Genomic DNA, 25,680 nt, shown 5'->3' on the forward strand with positions numbered 1-25,680 from the left:
GTCTTCTGTTATTTTTTAAAACAGTAAGCGCTAACATTTTTAACATTGTGCATATTTGCTTTATCGTTTTATGTATGTACTTATACACAGGCATGTATTATTTTCTTCTGAACCGTTTGAGAGTAATCTGATATGCTCTTCTGTGCATATCTCCTAAGAATAAGGACATTCTCTGTGTGACTGTGGTGTAATTATCAAAATCAGGAAATCTAACACTGATAAAATACTATTACTCGTTCCACAATCCATATTCAAATGTCAGCAATTGGCCCATTAACATCCTTTAGGGCAACCCCTATCCCACCAAGAATCCAACCCGGGATCATGCAGCTGGTTGCTTGCCTCTTTAGTCTTCTTTAATCTGACCTTGACATTTTTCAAGAGTTTCAAAAAATGTCCCTCAGTTTAGATGACTTGCCTGATGTTTCCTTATAATTAGACTCAGGTTAAACGTTTTTCTGCCAGGAACCTCGGAAGTGCTGCGTCCTCGAGTGCATCCCATCAAGTCACCCACGGCTTGTCCCATTATCGGGGATACTAAGTCTGATCCCTCGGTAAAGGTGTCTGCTAGGTTTCTCCACTACAAAGTTACTAATTTTCCCTTTGTAAATAATTTGTGGGGTCATCATGTGAGACCAAACAGATAGTCTAGATGATTTTTATAAGCAGAAGAGTTATCACTAAAGTCTTGTAAGAACTGAGCTCGTCCGCCTGGTTCTAACCATCAACCGAGCGGCTGCCCCACCCTAGCTGCAAGAGACGGTGTTGTAACACTAGCCTGTGTACAGAATAGAATTTGCTACGCTAGCCTAAGGATGCGTTTTACCTGAGGCTCTTTTTAAGATACAGATCCCCAGGCCCCACCCACATCTGCCAATCAGAATCTCTGAGAAGAGCCTGAGAATCTATCTTGGAGCAACCGCCTCCCAGGGAATTCATGTCTTCAGGGCAGGTTTGGGAAACACGTCACTTAATAGTAGTACTTAGTTATCAAACATTCACAGCTGCTAGCTGCTTGGCTGAGGCTGAGCACTGCTGGGTGGTCTAAGAATGGAGGAGAAAAACAGTAGTGGCACTGGTAGTTCACATTTATTAACACTTATTTTGTGCCAGGCCCCGTTCTAATGCTGGATGTGGATTATTTCACTAGATTTCCCACAACTCTGTGAGGAAGGCGCGTTTATTAACCCCATGTTACGGATGAGGAAACCAAGGCACAAAGAGATTAGAATAAGTTGTTCAAGGGAATTCCCTGGCAGTCCAGTGGCTAGGGCTCTGCGCTTTCACTGCTCAGGGCCCGAGTCTGATCCCTGGTCGGGGGACTAAGATCCCACAAGCTGCATGGCGCGGCCAAACCAAAAAAAAAACTGTCCAAGGTCACCCAACTAGTAGTGTAGATGCTGGGGACTGTGCAGTATGCCTGAGACCATGCGTCTGTTCACACCTCTATGCTGTACCACCGAGGTGTTCCTGTTCCGCTCGGGCAAATTAGTCACCCTTTCCCTCCTCCACTCCATCATGTGTGTAATGGTGGGGCTGGTTAAGAGGATTCAATCAGATTGACTTTTCTGGAGTATCCTGAATGCCTGGTTTTGGTCACCTTTCAGGAGAGAAAGGAGAGAGGATTAAATAAAAATTATTTGAGGGCAGGCGCTGTGTCAGGAACCCAGGATGAGAATGAGTATCTATTGTCGTTATTCCTGTACTCATTAACGCCCAGTTGAGCCTCATATGGGACATTCAGCAGATACTGCGGAAGGCCAGGGGATATTGAGAGAGGAAAAAAGGCAAGAGAGCTTCCAGGAATCACGTCGAGGGCCTGGGCAGGTCAGGTCCCCACCAGGCAGCAGCCATCTTACCTGCCCCCAGTCTCGCCCCCTCTGCCCGGCAAGTCCTGGCTCCTGCGCTTCCGGTTTGAGGACCCGCCTCCCCGCGCTCGACAGCGGGGCCAGCTTCTTTCAGGCTCTTTTCGCCACCGTACCGGCCCCTAATTCTGGGCTGGAAGAGTCGCCACGGAAAGGAAGTATCATTGTAAAAGGGCTCCCTTTAGTTCCATTTCAATTCTAGGAATATTTACTGAGTATAGTCGGGGTCAAGTATGGAGGACAGTGGTGCACCAGACAGGTATGGTCCTTGCCCTCAAGAGCTTATTAGTGTGCGAGGCAGCCATTAAAACAAGTAACTGCAGAAATGATGATTTAATGACAAGGTGTGAGCTGCCTGGCATATAGCAGATGTTCAGGACATTTATTCTGCTAATATACATTGACTAGGGTTTCCAGACTTAATGGATAAAAATACAGGACACCTAATTAAATATGAATTTCAAACAAACAACAAATAATTTTTTAATATGAATATTCCTGGTGTTCACTTCCTAACTTGGGCAAATTACACTCCCATGCAATATTACAGGAAAGGGAGAAGGCACAGGTAGAGAAGGGATAAAAGGTCTAGATGCTTCTGTAAGCCTTTGGACTTCTGGCTTCTAGTTTCTTTATAAAGTAGGAGGCATTTACTATTTATGAAATAGCTACCATTTATTAATCCCCTACCACGAGCACTTAACAGTCTGTAATTATACATTTGATTAGTGTATAAATCCCCAGTGGCTAGCACAATCCTGGCTCATAACGGGTGCTTAGTAAACACCATATATGCCTGAATATAAGGAAATCAAAAAAGTTTTTTGGCCAAATTGAATGTGAGAGCTTTTAGCACCAAAGATGAAATACCTCTAATGCCTACTTATTTTTAATTATACTATATTTAAAACAAGTGTAGAAATATATTGTCTAGTCATACATTTTAAGAAATACTTTGGTCCACATCCATCTTTGACATCAGAGTAACTGACAACATCAGAGTAACTTTTAGTTATTTAAGTGTCCCAGGCACATCCTAGTCCTATTTGAGTTGCTTGAGGGCTGGCACTTCCTGTATCTTGTGCATGATGCTAGAACTTGAAGTCTTATCCCAAGGCCTAGGTACCCATTCCTAAAACATCTGATTCCCCGACAGCTGCTCCTCTTGGAGTCTTCCCTTCAATCCAGAAAGATAACTCCACCCCCCAGTCATTCAAGCCCCAAACCTTGGTCATTCTCTCATGGCAACTCCTCTCTTGCTTTCACACCTTACCCTCAAAAAATATCTGACGGGGGCCTCCCGGGTGGCGCGGTGGTTGGGAGTCCGCCTGCCGAAGCAGCGGACGCGGGTTCGTGCCCCGGTCCAGGAGGATCCTGCGTGCCGCGGAGCGGCTGGGCCCGTGAGCCGTGGCTGCTGGGCCTGCGCGTCTGGAGCCTGTGCTCCGCGGCGGGAGGGGCCGCAGCGGTGGGAGGCCCGCGTACCAGCGGGGGCGGGGGGGGCGGAATTTGACGGAATCAGACAACTTCAGCACCCCTATGGCTACATGGCCCCAAGCGGCCGCTGTCTCCTGCCCAGAACCGCCAACAGCAGCCTCCCTGGTCTCTGCTTCCCCTCTTTCCCCGCTGTTGTCCCTTCTCCAAATGTAGGAGACAGATCCTATTAAAACCTATTTAAATCGGGAGGGGGAAGTATTTTCCAGACATCCTACAGCCAATGGCAGAGTGCAGAACGGAAACACGCCCATGACCTCAGATCTTCACGTGTGGAACCCTCTACTATGACGTCTCAGGGCTGCCGCTAAGGCACCTGAAGTCGTTTCATGGAACACGGCCACTTCTTGCCTCACGGGAGCTCCCAACATGGTGGGGGGGGGGTGTGGTTCGGCGGGGAAGGGGGTTCGTTCTCCAGACAAGACAGGCCCGGTGAAGCCAGCCGGCGAAGTGTCAGAGCTGAGATCAGAGCCAGATGGGACTCACTAGTGACAGACAAGAACTTCCCCTTAAAGAGAGCAACAATCTTCCGGAGGCCCCCCAGGCCCAGACTTCAGCAAGTGGTGGTTAATGAAAATAGGCATTACAGCTTACCAGTTGGATAAATTATGAAATTTATTTATATTTCACCTTTTAAAAGCCAGAACATAACAAATGTCACTTTCTGGAAAGTCGTCTTATTAGAAATACATGAAGTGCACTTAATACAAGGAACTCAGTTTCTTGGTATCACCAGTGAGACCACCATCATCAGGTCCCACAAATGAACCTTTTGTCAAATTTCCCTCTAAACTTAGACTGAGATGAACTTCTTCCAGAAATTACAGTGAAGAAGCTGACCATAACATCGGGGCCCTCCCAAGCAACAGCACATTAGAAAATGTTACTTTGCCCCCAAAGGGCCCGTCTTTGCTGGGCCCTGGGCACGTGCAGCTCTCGCTGGCAGGTAGCGTGAGGCCCACAGCGCAGTGCACAGGCCCAGAGCCCCTTGTCATCTGAAACCTCAGCCACTGACCGGAAACAATGTCCATATTCAGACAAGAGAGCTAACAAGGAAAAATGAACCTAAACCCAGGTGCCTTTTGGTGGATCAGAAGCTCTGCTCTTACAGATCAGACAGCCCTTAGCCTCGTATTTATTAATATTCGTGAAACAGTTGAACTTCAGGCTTTCAGGGGTATTAGCAAAGCGAGTTTCCAGTGGACAGCTTCCCTTACCAACTGCTCCCAGGAAGTGTGCTGTGCCTTCTGAGCAGCGTGTCTCGTCAGAGACAGCGGCGGCGATACCCCATCTCCCCAACCCCTCCGCTTTAGAAGGCAGGTCTTCACACACCGACTTACGTGTTGAAGCCAGTTTTATAAGGAAACCATTCGTGATAGAAAAGCAACACGCAGTTTAATCTAAATTACCAAATAAAAGAACTAGTATCCACCGGAGCCCCCAAACTTCTTATTCATCTGAGGACTCCTTTTTGTGCTTCAAGGACAGGAACATAACCAGGCTCCCCAACAGAGAAGCAAACATAACCAAGTCACCGGAAAATACTTCATTAGTTTGAAAATCAGAACCAAAAAGCTATGGCCTTCCCACCTCACTTAGCTGACCCTCCTCCCCACTTATGGATAAATGGAGTTTAACTTTCCTAAGCCAGAAACACTTACTTTCACTAAAAATATGCAGTTTTACCTTTATCCTAAAAAGGCACCATGCAGGCATTTAAGATTGAACCAGTTAATCCTAAGGGTGTGCAGGAATGGTAGGAAAATATCACTAAGCAAAACTTCCAGCACCAGACCATGTTAAGTCCAGAACACTCACGCCAACAGGACGTGTGAAATGTTTCCCATGAGGTAACTCCAGCTTCTGGCAGCTGCTGCCAAGGACCAACTAACAGGAACTTGCACAGCACAGAAGGAGCTCCATCACTGATCAGATGCATTATTGCCAGAGCTCACACACCCCGGGGACAAGGAGAGGAGACGCTTGTCTCATCTGTGCTATTCATGACCCAGAAAAGGTCCTGGCTGGCTCAGAGGACCTGAGAGGTCAACATCGAACACGAGGCTCAAATGTGAAACAAGGACAGGTGGAGAAGCTGGGTTCCCTTCCAAAAAAGGAGGCAGAAGCTGCAGGACGTGGCTGAGGAGCAAGACCAGACATGTGACAAGCAGGGTAAACAGTAGGGGAAGAGCCCAAAGGAAGGAGGGCTCTGATCTGGGGACCTGTTCCCCGTCGGAAGTGACCCTGTCTTAATACCACGGCTCACTTCCAGGTCTATTGTACATTTAGGTGGAGGAGTCACACGTTTCCCGCTGAACACGTAATGGAAGCTCTGGAACACGAGCCCCAGCAGAGCCTGCTCACTGGTCGATGATGGAGCGCTGCAGCACCTGGTTCATCATGTCCTCCTCATCCACGTCGTAATCCTATGGGCAAAAAAGACGCTCAGCCAACTGTGCGCAGCTGCAAGAACTCACTTTCAGTCGGAGAAGCAGGGCATGTGAGCGGTGGCTCTGGAGAGGGGCCAGAGGCCAGGGGCCAGCTCCACGGTCTGCGATGCCGGCTGCATGATTCTGGGAAAGTGCTTGACCTCTCTCTGCCTTGGCTGCCTCATCCTGACGCTGACCATGACGACGGCTCCCTCAGACGGGAGGGTGGGGACCAGAGAGCACCTGAGTGAAGCCTGACACAGACCAAGCGTTCAGACCTGGAGCGCTCTGAAGTGAAAGCCGCCTTTTTGACTTAATGAGGCAAAGCTATCTACTTGGGAATTGTATTCATCTTTAACGAAACGACAGTTATGTCGAAGTCTTGAGTTTTAGACACTCTGTTAGGCCGAGAGTAAAATACTCTTGGACAACTCAGGAAGGAGTCATGCTTTCCTTCTCAAGTCCTGAAACAGTCATTACGACTGAATACTAGAGGCTTGCCTGGTGGCGCAGTGCTTAAGAATCTGCCTGTTAACGCAGGGGCCATGAGTTCGAGCCCTGGTCCAGGAAGATCCCACATGCCGCAGAGCAACTAAGTCCGTGCGCCACAACTACTGAGCCTGCGCTCTAGAGCCCGCGAGTCTGAGCCTGCGTGCCACAACTACTGAAGCCTGCACGCCTAGAGCCCGTGCTCCTCAACAAGAGAAGCCACTGCAATATGAAGCCCACGCACTGCAACGAAGAGTAGCCCCCGTCACCTCAACTAGAGAAAACCCGAGTGCAGCAACGAAGACTTGATGCAGCAAAAAAACAAACAAACAAGAAAACTGAATACTATTCTAAAATCCTAACTTGACATCTGTATATGTAAATAAAAGGTTTACTTTAAACAGTTGGCCAGATTTATCTGCCACTATAATGCCAAGACAACAGTGTACTCTTCAAAACCACTCAGCTCTAGAGAAAGGATGTAAACCTGATGACCACATTTGGCTAGCTGGTGTGTTTCGTTTGACCTGAAGTACTTTAAAACAAACTTGGGATACGTCATATGAAATTCTGCATTTCCAGCTTCTTGGGGTTGGGGCGGGAGGAGCCTGGCAATGCTGTGTCTGTCTTTCCACACAACAACAATCAGCTGGCGTTGCTGGCTGCACTACCTGGGTCACACACCGCCCAGCTTGCAATTCCTTAGCAGAATCACTTCCATTACTTGCCTGGTTCCCGTGGGCACCTGAGCTTAAGGATCCTAAACCAGGTTCCATAACAGGAAGAAAACACATACCGAAGTAGACAAAAGTTTTGGAGAACATAAAATAAAAGCAAGTTTACTATATCTCAGTCTAGATGACTAGCCAGTTCATCTTCTTAAATACCACACAGCTGTCATTCCAGGGAGCCCATCACGTAAGTGACAAAACTCACCAAGGGGGCCCACAGTTCTCCAGGTAAGAGAAGGGAGGGAGCTGTGCCATCCCCCGGGGGAAGGAGTTAGAGCCCAGGCTCCAGACTCACCACGAAAGTGTCGTAAGAAAACTGGTGCCGGCGCTGGATGTGCTCTATGAAGTTGGCGCTGCGGTAGTTAGGGTCTCCCCAGGGCATCGAGGCACATATCGGACAAACCTGCCAATAAAGAAGCACAGTATTAGGTACTGGATGTCTGAGCTGACGTTAGCCCTCTGTGGCCTGTGTCCTGCCACCTTTCTTCCAGGACAGCTTCCCTGACCACCAGTCCAGGGTCTGGTCACATCTTCAAGTGCACATTCACATCCCAGAAGACACTGTCAGTCTCCTACTCGAGTCAAAAGGCTTAGGCCATGATACCACCCATTTTTGATCCCCGCCTGAGGTGAGAACATTGTGTCAGCCTAGGAGGAGCCTAGACTACGACCTTCCAACCCAGCACACAAAATGATCTAAAAGCACAAAGAAAACCAAGGAAATGACAGATGAGCGACATCCCAAGGAAGTAAAACACAGCCTTATGTGCTATTTTTATAAAGTAAATGCTCAGATGAGGAGGCTCAGGCTAAAGAGCCTTCATACAAGAGGATGATTTGGGCTTTGAAGAGCGGGAGGTATCTGGAAAGACGAAGGGTACATGGCAAGCAGCCAATTAGTCTGGCTAGAATGGAAAACTCACGGCGAGGGGCAGAGAGGAGTGGGAGCGGGGAGATGCAGGCATAAGCGGTCTGGCTTGACGATGGAACCCCACCATCTACAAGGAAGCTATGTGACAAAGGGGGTTGACATGAGATAAGTGTGAAATGGTGAAGGAGCTAGGCAGGCGGCTGGCGCTGTGGAGGAGAGCATGATCAGAACCAGAGTCTGGGGAGGAGGAGGCTTCCAAAGGGAAGGGCTGAAACACTGACATTTCAGGAGTTCTGCAGACGGAGAGGGGCAGAATAGAGGACCAAGGGCTGAAGGAAGTGAGGCTTCAACAGAGACAAAATAATCAGAGGGATTTCAGGAGGCCAGAGGAGGGAAAAAAGGGACGAAAAATTAGGTTGCAGTACCAGATACCACAGAGTAGTTTAGCAATATCTATCAAAATTATGAGTGTACTTAACCTTTGACCGAATTAATCCATAGCTAAGACTTTATTACTATTCTTTTTTTATTAGGACGTGGGATTCACTGATGGGCCTCAGTGAGGAAGGGACAGGGCCACGGTCTCACGAGTGCCTCTGTCCAGGGGCCACGATTAGGGATGTATTTGACCCCAGAGCCATCTGGGATGAGCCACTTCTCAGCCGCCACGTCTTCAGATTCATCTGCATTAAACTTAGTAAATCCCCACTCCTTGGAGATGCAGATTTCCTGGTGGCCAGGGAACCTGAACTTGGCCCTACATAGGGCCTCAATCACATGCTCCTTGTTCTGCAGCTTGGTGTGGATGGGCATGATGACTTCGCCAACGGAAGACTCTGGCTACTGTGCCCGAGGGCCTTCCCAAGGCACCCTGTATACCTGTCTGGAGCCTAGACTGGGGACGGCCTGAGGCCAGACACGAATGTCCACTGGAAAGGGCTGTCTCCAAGGTCCCTTAGGGCAACCTGTACAGGCAACAGGCTGCATACACTACCAAGGAGGCTGCTCTTTGCAGCCATTGCACACCGGGCCCCCACGGAGAAAAGAGCACGGTCGGCTTAACTGGCTGCAGGCTAAGACTTTATTTTTCAGACATACGTAAATATAGGCAAAGGTATGTTAAAATCTATGACAGCCTTTACAAATGTACTATGAAAAACTTCAGAACTATAGGAAAGTAGATAATAGTTTGATAAACCATCCCTTATCCCCAACACCTAGATTTAAGTTTGGTATACTTACTTCAGCAAAAAATGAAGCATTTAAAAATAAGACACATGGGCCTCCCTGGTGGCGCAGTGGTTAAGAGTCCGCCTGCCGATGCAGGGGATGCGGGTTCGTGCCCCGGTCTGGGAGGATCCCATATGCCGCGGAGCGGCTGGGCCCGTGAGCCATGGCCGCTGGGCCTGCGCATCCGGAGCCTGTGCTCCGCAACGGGAGAGGCCACAACAGTGAGAGGCCCACATACCGCAAAAAGAAAAAAAAAAAAAAAAAAAAAGACACAACAATTCACCCTGAACTGTTTCAAAACAGTCCTAAAAATATGTTTCCCTTTACAAATACAGTACTATTTATTATCTCACCCATCGATCGACAATTTTTTTAGTAGGATTTAATATCCAGTCTTTAATCAAATTTTCTGATTCCGTCTGGAAGTAACCTTGACGTTTATCAATAAGGAACCAGTTAAATCATGGTACAGACAAGTAATGGAAAACTGAGCAGCTCATTAAAAAAGAATCAGATCTACATGTACCGATGTGGACAGACGTCAACAACATTGGTTACAGTGTGTAGAAATGCGCTGTCACTTGCATCCAAAGGGGGACAAAAAAGGAGGACACACATGAATCATACATTTGAAAGCTAGAAATGTCTCTGGATGACATAATTTTGTATTTTCCTCACACACAGTTGAGCACTACTCAGAGGCTAATGAGCACTCGACAGAGGTGTCTCTGATGCTGTTAAGAGAACTGGTTTAGGAGCCAGGACACTGGGCTCCAGTACTGGTTCTGCACTAACCAGCTTAACAGTGTGGGCAATCCACTTAGCGTGGGTGGTACGCTAGTTTCTTCACTTATTCACTTCCAGAAATGGGAGCAGGGGAGACAGTGGGAGGAAATGAATTTGAGTAGCTCTATCATTTAACATCCGTTTTAGTTTTCATAATTAATAAAACAGTTGAGCTTATCTGGCTAACTTTAAAACGGAAAATGGGTAGTGGGGGCAGGTGGTGGTGTGTGTCTCTGTGTCTAAAGCTCATTTGCTCTTTCAATTAGTAATTAGTTATTAAGAACCATAACTGAAACATCCTGAAGAAGCAGCTGAAAACTTGGCTTTGGGGTGTTTTTCATAGAACATATCATGCTTAGTGCAGACAAAGAATGTGTACTGAGCAGCTATTCTGGAATCACAGGAAAAGAAAATGTCTGGCCTCAGGCCATCCTCAGTCTAGGCTCCAGACAGGTATACAGGGTGCCTTGGGAAGGCCCTCGGGCACAGTAGCCAGAGTCCACATTGGCGAAGTCATCATGCCCATCCACACCAAGCTGCAGAACAAGGAGCATGTGATTGAGGCCCTATGTAGGGCCAAGTTCAGGTGCCCTGGCCGCCAGAAAATCTGCATCTCCAAGGAGTGGGGATTTACTAAGTTTAATGAAGATGAATCTCAAGACATGGCGGCTGAGAAGTGGCTCATCCCAGATGGCTCTGGGGTGTGATGGCCATTCCAGATTGGCATCTGCCTCAGAAACCTCAACACTCATCTATGTAATAAAGATACAGATCTCAGAAGGATGGGTATTAGTATCAAATGATGAGGTTGTTTATTTTTGAGAGAAAATATTCAATTCTGTGTGACTGATCTCATGAAAAAAGGTTGGCAGGCATGGTATGGTGTTTTACTTTTACACTGGGTTTACTTCTATTATACAAAAATGACAAGTGGTAATATAATGCATTTATCACATCCAAACATAAACTACATTGCAAGAATATAAAAAATACTTGAATAACTGATGGTATAGAGGGAACCAGGAGTCTAGGGGAAGGGGCCACAGTCCACTTCTTTTTTTTTTTTTTTTTTTTTTTGCGGTACGCGGGCCTCTCACTGCTGTGATCTCTCCCGTTGTGGAGCGCAGGCTCCGGATGCGCAGGCTCAGCGGCCATGGCTCACGGGCCCAGCCGCTCCGCGGCATGCGGGATCTTCCCGGACCGGGGCACGAACCCGTGTCCCCTGCATCGGCAGGCGGACTCTCAACCACTGCGCCACCAGGGAAGCCCCACAGTCCACTTCTTATACAAGGAACTGACTACATACAAAGAAACAAATTTTAAAAGTTGCAGCGAGGTGAGAGAAAACAAGGACTTAAGAAGACCAGCTGGGCCCATGGCGAATGTGATGCCAGCAGTGGATGCTGGACTCTAAAGGGATAAAGGAGAGACTACGGAAGAGACAGCGGCAGCTGACAAACCAAAGCTTGAAGGAGAAGAGAAACTGCAGGTTACATAGAGGAAACAGTGGATCAAATATTCCTCCCACCAATTAGACAGGGAAGATCGGGCGTGTCTGAAGGAAAGCAAGTGTTAGGAGCGGGTAGAGAGAAAAGCTGAAGGTGACAGGAGAAACACGGTGGGGAGAGGAAGCCTCCGGAGCGGGGCAAGGCCCTAGTCTCAGTCCTCCGCCTGGATCTGAGGATGCGGGCAGAGAAGAGGCAGACTTGCAAAGGAGCCTTTTCCTCAGCACAAGGGAATGATAAGGACACAGAAGGAGGGGTGCACGCTCAAGTGTTCACAGGAACCTGGCGGGAAAGGCCAACAAGCAAAGCAGGATGTCTGTGAGCCACCCCATCTAGAGGGGCCAGCACTACTCAGAGCCAGCCAACTCTTGCCGGAACTTCTAATTTCTCAAATGTAGAGCATCAAGATTGAGAAATCTACTAACTTTTAAAGTTTGGGGAAATGAAAATGTGTATGGGCCCGACAGGCTGCCAGTCTGTGACCTCAGAGATAGATCAGAGAGCTCCTGAGACAGAACGAACAGAGAAGAAAGGAACACACACCTGGTACTTGGAACTTGGTGAAAAGCAGGACTCACCATTATCTGTGGAAAAGATGGGGACAGTCCATGCCAGGAACTTAATGAAAAGAGAGTGCCCAGAATAGCCACCAGACAGTGTGTGTGTGTGCCTAGCGGCAATAGGGCCTGGCTGAAAACAGGGTGCTCGCTGGGCCAAGCCAGCCCAGTTCCCTAGTTTGGGGAGTTAGGAAAAGCAGAGAGAGGGGGGATTCATCTGTGGAATCTGTCACAGCACAACATTAAGAGTCCAGGGAGCCCAGTGTAAAAAGTAGCTGTACTGACCAGAATTTGGACTTGGCAAGGAGTTCAATAAAAAGATTCAAGGTATTCTCAAACAGACCAGCTGAATCTTAAGATTTAAGACAGAAAAACACAGAGTGCCATCAGGCCTAATTCTACTAGCAAAAGCTCATGCAAATTCTCAAGTCTGTGCACCATCTTTTACAGCAGTGGAGCTGAAGATCTGCTCATAAAACTAGCTACATAGTTCAACAGAAGCAGTGTGAGATAAATGGGAAAACAAACAAAACTATAGAGAAAGTTGTATTAAGACCCAGTCTGTCAATCACATTAAGAGGGAAGGGTAACACTGCTGAGATGGACCAAATTCAAACTTTTTTTTTTTTTTAAAGAAAACTACATGTCAGCCTTGATATATAAATTAAATATCAAAGGACTGATAAACACTTTCCTAATAATTTCATCTACATTCTCCTTCCCCACAACTATGAAGAAGCTACTGAAATGGAAAATGGCAGCTTTATGCAGACACCAGGGGATCCAAGTTAACATTACCAACAATGGGAACACCAAACATCGCATGACCCGCCTGATGTACACCCGGACGATGTAGCATCCCTGCATGTAATCATGAAGAAACAGACAAACCCAAATTGAAGGACATTCTACAAAACAACTGGCCTGTCCTCTTTAAAAATGTCAAGGTCATGAAAGACAAAGAAAAACTGAGGACTAAAGAGACATGACACCTAAATAAAACACACAGATCCAGGATTTTGGGGCCAGGGGAGATTGCTATGAAGGACACTACAATTGTTAAAATTTAAACATGAGTTCCAAAGTAGGTATTAGATTGTGTCAATGTTACAATTCCTGAATGTGAAAATCAAACTCAAAAAAATGTGGTTTTCTAAGAAGACATTCCTTCTTCTTAGGAGACATGTGCTGAATTATTTAGGGACAAAGTGTCATGATATTTGTAACTTATTCTCAAATGGTTAGCATAAAATATGTATATAGAGTATGGTTAAGCAAATATGGTAAAATCTTATTAATCTGTGACTCTAGGTGAAGGGTACACAGAGTTCATTTAACTAACCCTGCAAATTTTTCTGTTAAGTTTGACTTTTTTTCCCATAAAAATTCAAAAAACAACAACAAAAGCCCACATAACAAAACAAAAAACTCAAAAGAGTTACTCTTACCACAGATTTAGTGTCCGTGCTATGGAACAACTTGCAGTGTTCTACAAGTCCTTCTTGATCAAAATTCTTCTCGGGACAGTAAGGACAAGGAAAAGTGTAACGGTTTGGGACATTTCTGGAAGATGAAAGGCAGGAAAAAAGAAGAAACCCCTCTATGAGTACCTTTCCACAAAATTTCAATCACTGTACCCTCCCAAAAGGAGCGAAGTTCACTCAATGTGTTATGACAGGGGTTCTGATGATCACTTATGCATCAGGTCAAATGACTGAAAATAACAGATCAGCTAATATTTGAAGTGAACATGAGAGTCCTTCTCCACACCGACCCCAAAACAAAACCTTACGTCAGCTTTAGCCAGCATAACAATTATACCTCCACTTTCCAGAACTCATGAAGAAAGACGTCCACCTAAGAGAGTGACAGAGTCATTTACCTTGGCTGAAGGGACACATCCTTGGTGGTGGCCTTCACACCTTCCATGATGTAATTCTGGTATTTGGAACAGGTAGCCACATGCGCACGGATCTTGGATAGGAAGAACTTAAGTAGGAAGAATCAGAGCCCACAAGTTAGTCAGGAACTTGTACCCAGTCTAACATAGTCCCAAAGTGAAGGCAAGATGAAAACTAGACCTGTATCACCCTGGCAAATAATCTCACCAGACTCCTGGCTATGCTGATGGGACTGAAACTCTGACTGTTGCAGGGTTTCTGTTAATACCAAGGCTGATGTTTTACTTGACCAAACGAGGATATCTGCTTCCACTCTAAAATCACTCTCAGAGAGGTTTGCTTTATTCATGATATGCTCTCTGCTCACAGAGACACTCCAAACCCAGTGAAGTTTTTAAAGTTTTCCACACTAGCACTTAAACTAATCTCCTTACACAAGTCAAGAACCACATTCCATTATAAGTGCGGCAAAGAAAAGTGATGATTTACGTAAAAGGGATAAAGGCTAGTAATCCTAGTTAAACAATTATATCCTATCACCAGATTGTGATAAATGATCTTACCCAAAAAACCCAGAATCTGAATTCTATTTCTCTAATAAAATCTAGTCTTTGCAAGATGGAAAGAGAAAAGAAAACCCACAGAAGAGTGCTTCATCACAGGTGATCTAAAAAGAAAGAAAAAGTGTAAGGAATGAAGGAAGAGGAGGTAACGGGAAGATAAACATTTCTGGAGGTATAATACGATACAATGACTCATCTTTAAATGAAGAAAATCAAACGCATACAGAAATTTTTAAAAACTCATCATGCATACATAAAGATGAAGGTAACAGGAAACTTTATTTCAGTATCTTAAGTTTCTAAATCAAAAGAAACTACAAGGAAAAATATGTTTCAGTATTGGAGCTCTGGCTTACCATGATGCTTCTTTCTGTCTTATCTCCAGCTAAAGAACTTGACCTCAAGCTGTCTATCAAAGAGCTCCCAATTATAAGGGATGGGAAAGAGCCCTACTCAGAACTGCAGCCACTGTGTACCCCTAGTGCTAAATCACTCTGAAGGGAAAGAAATGGTAAGGTATATCCATTTTATGGCTATCCACATTAAGGTGTTAAAGTAATGAGACTAAAATGCGAGGATGTCAAATAAGTCATTAAGTAAAAAAAAAGTTTTCAAAAGTGAAAAGAACTTGTAGAAATATATACTATAGTATGATCTTATTTTGTAGAAACCCCACACGTTTGTTTGGCAATGGGCAGAAAGATGTTTTGCAGCCTTCTAAATTGAAGGTTTTTTTTTTTTTTTTTTTTTGCGGTACGTGGGCCTCTCACTGTTGTGGCCTCTCCCGTTGCAGAGCACAGGCTCCGGATGCACAGGCTCAGCGGCCATGGCTCACGGGCCCAGCCGCTCCGCGGCATGTGGGATCTTCCCGGACCAGGGCACGAACCCGTGTCCCCTGCATCGGCAGGCAGACTCTCAACCACTGCGCCACCAGGGAAGCCCTGAAGCATTTTTAAAGAGGTAATCTCTGGAGTGGGGAACAAGCCTACATTAGTTTATATTTTTGTGTTGTCTGGAATTAATAAAATCATAATGATTTAAAAACCAATAATGCTGTGTATATATCTCTGAAAATAAAATGTTGTAACCTGTGCAGTTACAACAGATGTTAAAATAAATATTCTTGACTCTAATATGGTCATACAAAAGAGTATGGACGCATTTCAAATGTTAGATATTGCTATTACAATCAAATGACTTCATATTGACCTTTGCACTACAATTCCTCCTTGCCAAGTGCTAAAAAGTTGAACAAGTTTTATATCTTCAGTAATATACATTATAAAATTTCCCCTCAGGACTTCCCTGGTGTTCCAGTAGTTAAGACTCCATGCTTCCACTACATGGGGCGCGCGTTCCATCCATGGGGTTGGGGAACTAAGATCCTGCATGCCAGGTGGCGTGGCCCCCCCCCAAAAAAATTTCCCCTCAAACTCATTGCAGCAGGTAACTTTGAGTCACTGACTTCATTTTATATTTTAAAAAATTAAGAAATATCATTGTCATTATATTCTAATTAAAACTGTGTATGCTGCTTTGGGAAAATGGGTCTTTTGCAGGAAAAAACTGGGACAACTGATTTCTATGGCTTTCAAAGCTAAACTATGTAATATACCAAACCAATTCTTAAAGGAAAAAATCCCCCACCACAACCAATTAAGGTTACCAAAATGCAACAGCACAGCCACTGCCAAAGATAACCAGCATGCACACGTGCTGTTAGTCACTTAGTCGCGCGAAACAACGTGGCAACAGATCTATATTTTACCCATCTTATAGAAAGACATTGACTCTTCCGTTTTACTTCCACATACATTTTTACGGCAGCCATGGCAAGAAGTCTCTGTGCTCTCAATCTGCCGCTCGAGCTCCACGGCTCGGAGGCCAGGTGCCAGAGTGCTGCGACACACCCCACAGACAGGCTTCTTCGGCTTCAGACATTCCTGCAGGCATGCAGAGCAAAAGCTAGAACAAGACATACAGAGAACCTGCGTCATGCGTCGTGGAGACAACAAAAATGGATAAAGTTTTAAAATGACATCAATGAATAAAAAACAACTTGCTCCCTGCTCTTGATTCAAATACTGAGTCCTTCTGGGCAAGAAAAAGGGGGGGAGGGTGTTCCTTGCAACGAACACACAGGTCCAGTAACAGAAATAAATGCAAACTCCCATGACATGGAAGAGGGTGCTACGGTGCAGTCTTCAGACTTTAGCCCCTGCCGCTGAGGGATCTTGGTGGGGTCTCCTGAACTTCAGTTTCTCCCCTGTGAAGTGGAGATTGTAGTACCTACTTCTAGGATTGCTGGGAGGATGGATTATGCATAGCAGACTCTTACTACAGGGTCTAGCACATATGAAATGCACCACAAACAGAGGCGGCTATCATTAGAGGTGAATGCAAAGCACTATGGAAACACAAAGTCAAGGGCAACAGTGGTGATCCAAGAAGGACAGAGCTGCTAAGACATCAGAGGCGGCATCCGCGAAGGAGCCTTAAAAGAAAGAGTTCAGTGGTACAGGAGGGGAAGAATATTCCAGGCCCTTAGACTTAGACTTTTATTTCCTCAGATGCATCGTGAGTGTTTAACACCTTTCCTCATAAGCAGTAGGGAGCCAGGTGTTTAAAACAAGGTAGCAACCAGACCCAATTCAAGTTTTAGAAAAATAACTCTGGCGTTATCATGGACAATAGAGTTGCCAGTTTTAAACATTTTTTAGATGAGGAAAGACAGAAAAGACTTGATGTAGAAACCAAACAGAGGGCCAAAGGCAAGAAACTGTGAGGCAATAAAGAATTCAGGAAATGATTCAGGGGTAGAATCAGTAGGACTTGGTAATTTATTGAATTTGGAAAAGAAAAGAAGTCAAAGATGACCAACTTTCTGTCTGAAGCCTAGACAGGTGGTGATACTCAGATACGGTACAGAGAAGGAAGGAATAATAAAGCATGAAAATACCCTGGCTACGTACTCAACCTGACAGACAAGATAACAAAATCTGCCAGGAAGAACTCAGGACATATAACCAAAGGTAATCTGTGCATCTGACCATTTTTTACTGTCTCTAAAAATTTTCTTCCTTTTTGTTATTTAGCTAGATGTTAAATGCTGCTAGACAAAATTCTACACCAGGATGGGAGAAGGTGAGGAGGTCTAATGATTCACAACCGAGGTCACAGTGGTGAACTAAACAAAATTCCTGTCATCATGATGCTTATATTCCAGAGTAGGGGAAAACACAAGTGTTAACTTCAGATAGTAATTAAATATATGAAGGAAATAAAACAAGGCAAAGAGATCAGCGGCGGGGGAAGGGGGTCATAGAAAGCTTCTTTAAGGGGGTAACAGTTGAGCTGAGACCTAAAATTATGAGGAGAGCCGCACAGACGTGGATGAAAAGAGTTCCACAGAGATGACACCAAGTGCAAAGCGGGAACCAAAAGGTAGAGAGGAAGGTCTCTGAGGCCATGATGTGGTAGACCACGGGGAGAGGATAAGTGATGAGGTTAAAGAGGCAGATGGGGCCTTATGGCCATCACTTGTTGTACCTCTTCTCAAAGGCAGATCAATAGAGTAACCCGAGAGAGCACAGAAGATCCCAGAGAGCATAATGAAATCAAACCCAGCTTGTAGATAAAAGCGGCTCAAAGCCTCCCTTCAAGCATACACCGAGATTCAGCTCAGAGGTCAATGTTCACAAGCCACTCTGTGCCTGAGTCATGCCCGACGAACAAGCCTGCTTTTAAATGGCCCCTGTGTCTTGGACTGGCTTTTAGTTTCCATTTCCTATTTATGGGCGTTTTTCTTGTTCAGCCTTCTAGATGCTCCACTTCCTGTTATAATGTTACTTAGAAAATCCTTCTCTTGGGCACTAGCCACCTGCCATTCTCCAGCTGTATTTCACTAAGTTGGAGGGGGATGCAAAATTCAGGGCTTGAAATAAAGTTTTATAAAAATTCAATGCCCCACGCAGCCGGAGCTGCAGTGATGCTCAGTTCCAAGCACAAAAGTTAGCAAAAATCAACCAGGCAGAGCAAAAAGCACTTGGCTGGAGCTAAGGGAGACTTGGCTGCCCTCACAGAGGTGTAGCCATCTGTCTTTAATCAGCACTGAACAGATGAACACACGGAGCTGGTATGGTGAGTATAGAAAAGAGCCAAGGTTTGAATCCCAGTACTGCCCCCTGACCTCTGACCTAGGAAAGGTCCATCTGGCTCAAAGAAACCTCAAATTTTGCTGCTCTTCAGTTGGCAAATTGTGCTGGGTCAATCCTCTTTATAAATGTTAACTGTAAATGAAATCCATTGAATTAATCCAAAATTAGGTAAACATAATAAGGAGGACTGATCCAAGGAAAAGAGGGCTCAACCAGAAAGCTACCTAGGCTCCAACTCAACTTTCACAAAGTTTGCTTCCACCACTAATTTCTTAGTTCATTCGTTCCTTACTTGATCACTCCCCCTCCCCCCACCCCAGGTTTGATCTCTATAATACCTTCCCATTGCACAATGAGTTTTGACAAAAGTTTGAGCATTATTAGTACTTACTTATCATCAACTCACTGGACTGTGAACTCCGAGGGCAGAATCACCTTGTTTCCTACTGTGCCCCCAAATCTGGCACATAGTGAGCACACAAATATTTTAGCCAGTTGAACATAAGATTGGAAGATGGCTGCTCAGACACTACGCTGGGCACTTGGGACAGAAAGAGGCGCAAAACAGACACGATCACTGCCCTCGTGATCCCTAAGTTTTGCTCTGTGCAAGGTTGGGGAAAGAAGCTCCAGGAAAGAAGCAGGGAGGTAATTTAAATGGGGATGGTGACAAGGGAGGTAACTTAAACTGGGACTTGAAGTCTGGAAAGGATCTGGGAGAGTGACGGGGGAGGTGCAAATGGGGCAAGAGTTCCAGGCTAATTGAACTGCAAACAGGAACAGCCTGAAGCTAGAAAGAGCTTGGTGCAGTTGAAGAAGCAAACAGCAGTCAGTGTGCCTGAAGAGCCCTTGCCAGGTGCCAACTGTTCTCTGAACTGGCAAACAGACACCTGCAGTCCATCTGGGGAGAGTAGACAATGGTGAACCTGCCCTAAGTGAGCCTCAGTGCCCTCACCTGCAAGATGGCCTCCAACCCTCTTCCCCTGCAGTAGTGCTGCAGAAGTAAGAATGCCCATGAGGTCCAGTAGGTGCCTATTGTGCCTACTGACCAACAGAGGGGTCCTAAGACCAATACCAAGATGATGCCCGTGAGTGACGAGCACTGGGGAAGGCCACAGAGGAAAATCCAACTCCCAGTAGCAAGAGGAAGGTAGCCACATTCTCTACAGTTCTTTCAACTTAAGCGTCTGATGTGTGTCTGATGGAGCAAGGCTTAGATTCAAACCCAGCCAACCTCAAAGCACCTACCCCAGAACCTATACTGGACATTTTCACACACATCTCCTTCAGTCGTCATAAGCAGTCTATTAGCAATATGGAGGCTTTATAATTTCAAATACAATGAAACAAACCTCGTACCCAAGTAGGAATGCTAACAATCCCTATCTGCCAACTCCCCACCTCTTTCACAGTGAAGGACAGACTGGTCAGATCTACATCAAGATTTCCCTTTTGTTCTTTTGGTCTAGTCCGGCGTTTCCCCAACTGTAGTGAACATGAGCATTACTTGGCACAGCTGGACACATGACGCCATCAACAGTGTACTTCAGGGGCCACGTACAGACTATTTAAGGGAAACTGGCTCCCCAAGAGCCGACTTTAGACTCTACCAAACCCCCAGCAGGGAGCGACTCCACCACCGCGCGTGGAAGGAGCCTGGCAGGCTGCCTGTAACACAGCAGGCGCTCAACAAAAGAGCAGGATACTTGGGAGTAAGCAGGGCGGAAGAGAAGACCACCCCGCCAACTTCCACGGGCCTCCAGGAACTCCATGGCCTCCCGCTCCCGCCTCGAGACCCTCCCTGCCGAGGCCTCGCTCCTCGGCTCCATTTTCCTCCCAGTCAGGCACCCCCCTAACCGGCCCCTGACCCTCCACTTACACGTGTCCACAGGGCACCTGCACCGGCTTCTCGTACACCTCTAGGCACACGGGACACGTGAAACGGCCCAGGGGGTCGGCCTCCGCCGCAGGCCCTGCCAGCTGCGAACCACCATCACGCTCCTGCAGTTGCGCCGCCATCTTGCCGCCGCTGAGCGCAGAGGAACGGCGGCCGAGAAGGAGGAGCCTTAGGGGGCGGGGAGAGGGCGGGGCTTATGGAACGTGCGTCGGGCTGAGGGCGGGGCTTATGGAACGTGCGTCGGGCTGGGGGCGTGTCTTATGGAACGTGCGTCGGGCTGGGGGCGGGGCTAGTGGGTGGGCCGCGCCTCCTGGCCTCTCTGACGGGAGGGAGGGAGGGAAATCTGGAAACTGTGGAGCCAGATCCAGAGACTGGCTTTGTGGAACAGGCTTTGTGCTTCAGCCACTGTTTCCCAAATTTAAATCGTTATTACTATTACTTAAAATTTACTTATGCACTATTACTGAATCTTTCTCTTCAATCGAGTTGTTCTTTCTTTAAACTTCAGCAAACAAATTTTAAAGGGAGATCTGTTATCACTCCCAAGCTACAAATAGAAAATCAGTATCACATTTCTACAGGACACTGGAAAAATAAATGGAAACAATACAATCTTATAAATTCATGCTGGATACTGTTGCCGCTGAAAAGGGAGATTAAGCATGATTAGAGAGGTGCTGGAGACAGACTACCACCACACTGAGACTTCCTAGTGAAAGCAGAAGTAATCTCTATCTCCCTTAGAGTCAAACTATTTAAAATTGTGTCCACATGCCTCCTGGCCATGGGGTCCAGCTCCAGCTCTGTATAAGATGGGGAGCCTCGGGTTTGAAGAGAGAGACTAAACCTCAATCTTGAAAGGAGCAGGCCTAAAACACAGATGCTTTGAATCTCAACTTTCTCCACTTTTCACTGCACCAAATTGGCTCTTGTATATAGCCCACTTAACAAAAGCTACATCTTTTTAAAAGGCAGGCTCTGCTAACAAGTCTGTGTGGTTTTCTTAACCAGGAAAGTCAATGATCAATTAAACTCCACCCTGAAAGGCTACAAAGCCCTCACAGTAAGGAGTCTGCACAGGACAAATAAACCACGTTTGCTAAACCAGATTAATTGAATGCAAATTTGCGCCTCATTTGTCCCATTCTCAGTCCTCTGGGTTGATTTTGCTTGACCTGCTGGCAGCAGGAGGATTATTTTTAGCTTGCCATGTGGGCATCTTTTCACAAACGAATAACCTGGCGGGTAGGCAGCAACCCTAGAGGGCCAATGCTTATGTTTTACCATTTCTTTTTCTTGTTCCTATGCCAGGCACCTGTGTATCTGACCTGTTCCCAGCCAAGAGTGCCCTTTCTCCTCTCCAGGGATGGGGGTGCTTTAGTGCGGGCAGAGGTGTGTTGTGGGTATTTATAAGCCCTTGTGTTGGCTTGTTGTTTTTTGGTGTTTTTTTTGCGGTACGCGGGCCTCTCACTGTTGTGGCCTCTCCCGTTGCGGAGCACAGGCTCCGCAGGCCCAGCGGCCATGGCTCACGGGCCCAGCCGCCCTGCGGCATGTGGGATCTTCCCGGACCGGGGGCACGAACCCGTGTCCCTTGCATCGGCAGGCGGACTCTCAACCACTGCGCCACCAGGGAAGCCCTATGTGTTGGCTTTGTAGCTGCTACCAGACCCTGTGTTGAGAGCGGAGAGGACGGTGAGGGCAGCGGAGTCCCAGACCCGGGCTTCAAATCCACTGAGTGCCTCCAGTTTGGGCTCTTGAAATGAACTTTCCATGAGCTCGTACACTTAGTCACAGAGACAGGAGGACAGGATTGAAATAGTACTATATTAAGAGTGAACTTTTTGTGTGCTTATTATTCTAAGCACTTTACATGAATGAATCCTCAGAGCAAGCTGTGACTTAGGTTCTACTACTCACATTTTACAACTATGCAAATCGAAGCACAGAGAGATTAAATTACCTTTTAACACAGATGGAAAACTGGAGGTAGGATTTGAACCCATGCAGTCTGGCTGTGGTACCTGTGCATTTAAGAGTGCCAGTCGTTCTTAAACTCTTACGTGCATCAGAGCCACCTGGAGGGCTTCTGAAAACAAGAGTTGCTGGGGAAGACCCCCAGAGTTCCTGATTCAGCAGGTCAGTAAATCTAGGGTGTGGCCTGAGGATTTGCATTTCTAACATTTTTTCCAGGTGATGCAGCCACTGCTGGACAGGACTGTACTTTGAGAACCACTAACCTACATTATACGCCCCGCCCCCCCGCCCCTGGCCCCCAACCCCAGCCCTGGTCAATGTTGAGACTAGACTAAATGTGCAATATCCCTTCCTTTTTTTCTGGGCATTCTCCGTGAAAATGTCCCCACTCTCCCTTTCTTAGCTTGCAAATGTATTGCCAGCCCTCCCTCATTCCTCACAATCACACTGACTGTTTTTCAAAAACAATCAACCTAATAATGTGTGTCAAATGAATGGATCTTTCTCCTCCCATTTTCCCTTAATGTTCTTGAGGAAAGTGTTTCCCACAATCATCTCTTCCTCTTTAGTTTTTGGCAGCCTCTCTCAGATGGCCTACATCATCTAAGACACTCTTGGGGTTCTGATGAGAGCCTGGAGTGGGGAAGGGGTCCTGCTCAAAGGCTTTGCAAACTTGATTTTTACTGCCAAGGGAGACTCATTCATTCAGGCAACAAAGAGTCCCTGTGGACCTACTTTGTGCTGGGCCCTCTGGTGCCGGGGGTACGGTGTGAAGGAGAAAGACATGGTCTCTAATAGGCAGTGAGGTAGACGGGTGGCGACAGATGGTTTAAAAAATTATTCAGCTAAATAGTGATCCAAAGGAAAATCAATGGGAAATCTGCTCCTGTAATCTTTTGTTATGCCATGATCCAGTCCTGCCATGCCCACACTTCTTGCCCACAGAAACTGTGACATAGTGTGTGTTGCTTAAGCTGCTAAGCTTGTGGTCTTTTGTTATACAGCAACGGATAACTAATACAACCTCTTCGTGGGAGATTTGCCTATAATTATCCAATTTACAAGAGCACATATCTTTTGATTTATCTTTTCTATTTTTAGGACTTTCTCCCACAGAATTGCATCATCCAATACTGTGGCTATTTACATTAAAAAATGTAAATTGAAAAACAAAATTAAAAATTCAATTCTTCAGGCTCACTAGTCATATTTTTAGAGCTCAAGAGCCCACGTAGCTAGTGGTTATATACTGGACACAGCAGATAGAGGACATTTCCGTCATCACAGAAAGTTCTGTGGACGGTGCTGCTATAGACCAACTCACACTGACATGTAGGAAAGGTACGTACACACAAATGTCCAGGACAGCATTGGTCATAATAGCAAAGTGATTTAATACAACAGATATAATTACTGATATGGTAACTCCATGAGGAAAGGGATTTTTGCCCATTTTGTTTACTACTGTATATTCTAAAACAGTAATTCAGCTTCTACAACAGTACCTAGAGCATGGTAGGTAACTCCATAAGTATTCGTTAAATGAATATACAGCTGATAAGGAATGATCTTTGAAATATAGTTTTGATTAAAATAACACCAGGATGCTGAGTAATGCAACTAATATGTGTATATGTTTGTGTATGATGAATAGATGTCTCTGGGACGTAGGGTGACCAACTATCCTAATTTGCCTGGGGCTGAGGGGTTTCCCAGGATGTGAGGCTTTCAGTGCTAAAGCTGGGAAAGTCCCAGGCAGAGCAGGATGAGTTGATTACCCTACTGGAAGGATTCCAGAGAATCTAGTACAAGTGGCTATTATCAGGAAGTGAAACTGAGGGCCTGGGGCCTAGGTTCTGGGCCTGGAGCAAGACTTACTTGTCATTCTCTTCCCTATCAAGTTCATGCATTACTTTTTAAGTAAAAAAATAAACAATGGTGTATTAGGTCCTGTGGGAGAATAGTTGAGATAAATTAGACATGACCTCAAATCAAGAAACCCTGAGTCCCCTCAACCTCAGGTCACATTTAAAATTTATTACTATGCTTATCTAAAGTAGGAAGAATTTACACCATTATGCATTTCTACATTTATTAATTTATGGGTAGATAATTTCATCCAGTTCTTCAAGATTGCCAAACTGGGGACTTCCCTGGTGGTGCAGTGGTTAAGAAACCGCCTGCCAATGCAGGGGACACAGGTTCGATCCCTGGTCCAGGAAGATCCCACATGCCGCGGAGCAACTCAGCCCGTGCGCCACAACTACTGAGCCTGCGCTCTAGAGCCCACGAGCCACAACTACTGAGCCCACGTGCCACAACTACTGAAGCCCGCGAACCCTAGAGCCTGTGCTCCGCAACAAGAGAAGCCACCACAATGAGAAGACCCTGCACCGCAACGAAGAGTAGCCCCCGCTTGCCGCAACTAGAGAAAGCCCGTGCGCAGCGACGAAGACCCAAAAATAAATAAAATTAAATCTTTAAAAAAAAAAAAAAAGATTGCCAAACTGGTAAGAGAGCCAGGAGGAATTCCCATCTGCACCACTAGGGGGCGCAGGAGTATCTCACAGGCTCACCTGGCCTGGCTCAACTAGGTGATCATGGCTTCCCTTGTTCTTTACAGTTCCATAAATGTTTACTGCCCCTACCTCTATGGCTTACTGTACTTAGCATGGAAGTAAAAACCAAAATGAAAAAAAAAAAAAAAGACTGGGGGAAAAAAAGGGACATAGTCTCAGATTGCAAGGAGTTTTAACATGAGTGACATTGGCATGTAAATGTCTATTTAGGGACTTCCCTGGTAGCGCGGTGGTTAAGAATCCACCTGCCAATGCAGGGGACATGGGTTCGAGCCTTGGTCTGGGAAGATCCCACATGCTGCGGAGCAACTAAGCCCGTGCGCCACAACTACTGGGCCTGCGCTCTAGAGCCCGTGTGCCACAACTACTGAAGCCTGTGCTCCTAGAACACGTGCTCTGCAACAAAAGAAGCCACTGAAATGAGAAGCCCGTGCACCACAACGAAGAGTAGCCCCCGCCCACCACAACTAGAGAAAGCCCGTGCACAGGAACGAAGACCCAACGCAGCCAAAAACAAATAAATAAGTAAATTAATAATAAATAAATAAATGTCTATTTAACCAATAACTTCTAGGTGTCAGGTATCCTGATAGGTGTTGGAATTATGGCAGAGAATGATTTGGATATAAACAGGGAAGACACGGGGGATGACCAC

The 25,680-nt window shown here is 46.1% G+C and overlaps 1 protein-coding gene and 1 non-coding gene across 2 annotated transcripts; both read right to left on the minus strand.

Annotated features, from left to right (window-relative positions):
* Positions 1-3,953: 3,953 nt before the first annotated feature.
* Positions 3,954-20,621, minus strand: RNF114 (ring finger protein 114). Its single transcript, XM_060078045.1, has 6 exons — positions 20,455-20,621; positions 16,233-16,383; positions 13,837-13,943; positions 13,403-13,517; positions 7,301-7,408; positions 3,954-5,782 (listed from the first exon to the last, which is right to left on the minus strand). Exons 1-6 carry the CDS (start codon positions 20,592-20,594, stop codon positions 5,717-5,719), a joined length of 687 nt encoding a protein of 228 aa, XP_059934028.1. The 5' UTR covers positions 20,595-20,621; the 3' UTR covers positions 3,954-5,716.
* On the minus strand, positions 8,814-8,948 carry LOC132477231 (small nucleolar RNA SNORA70). The gene has a single exon (XR_009530247.1). It is a non-coding gene; the product is annotated as a small nucleolar RNA SNORA70 (small nucleolar RNA).
* Positions 20,622-25,680: the final 5,059 nt, after the last annotated feature.

Source organism: Mesoplodon densirostris, chromosome 16 (assembly GCF_025265405.1).
Source record: "Mesoplodon densirostris isolate mMesDen1 chromosome 16, mMesDen1 primary haplotype, whole genome shotgun sequence".
In the NCBI taxonomy this organism is placed as follows: Eukaryota; Metazoa; Chordata; class Mammalia; order Artiodactyla; family Ziphiidae; genus Mesoplodon; species Mesoplodon densirostris.

Coding starts and splice junctions, on each gene's coding strand:
- RNF114 (XM_060078045.1), bottom strand. CDS start 20,594: ATGGCGGCGCAACTGCAGGAGCGTGATGGTGGTTCGCAGCTGGCAGGG. Junction 7,409..13,402: donor GCACGGACACTAAATCTGTG/GTAAGAGTAACT, acceptor CTTTATTGGCAG/GTTTGTCCGATATGTGCCTC. Junction 5,783..7,300: donor TTTCTTACGACACTTTCGTG/GTGAGTCTGGAG, acceptor TTTTGCCCATAG/GATTACGACGTGGATGAGGA.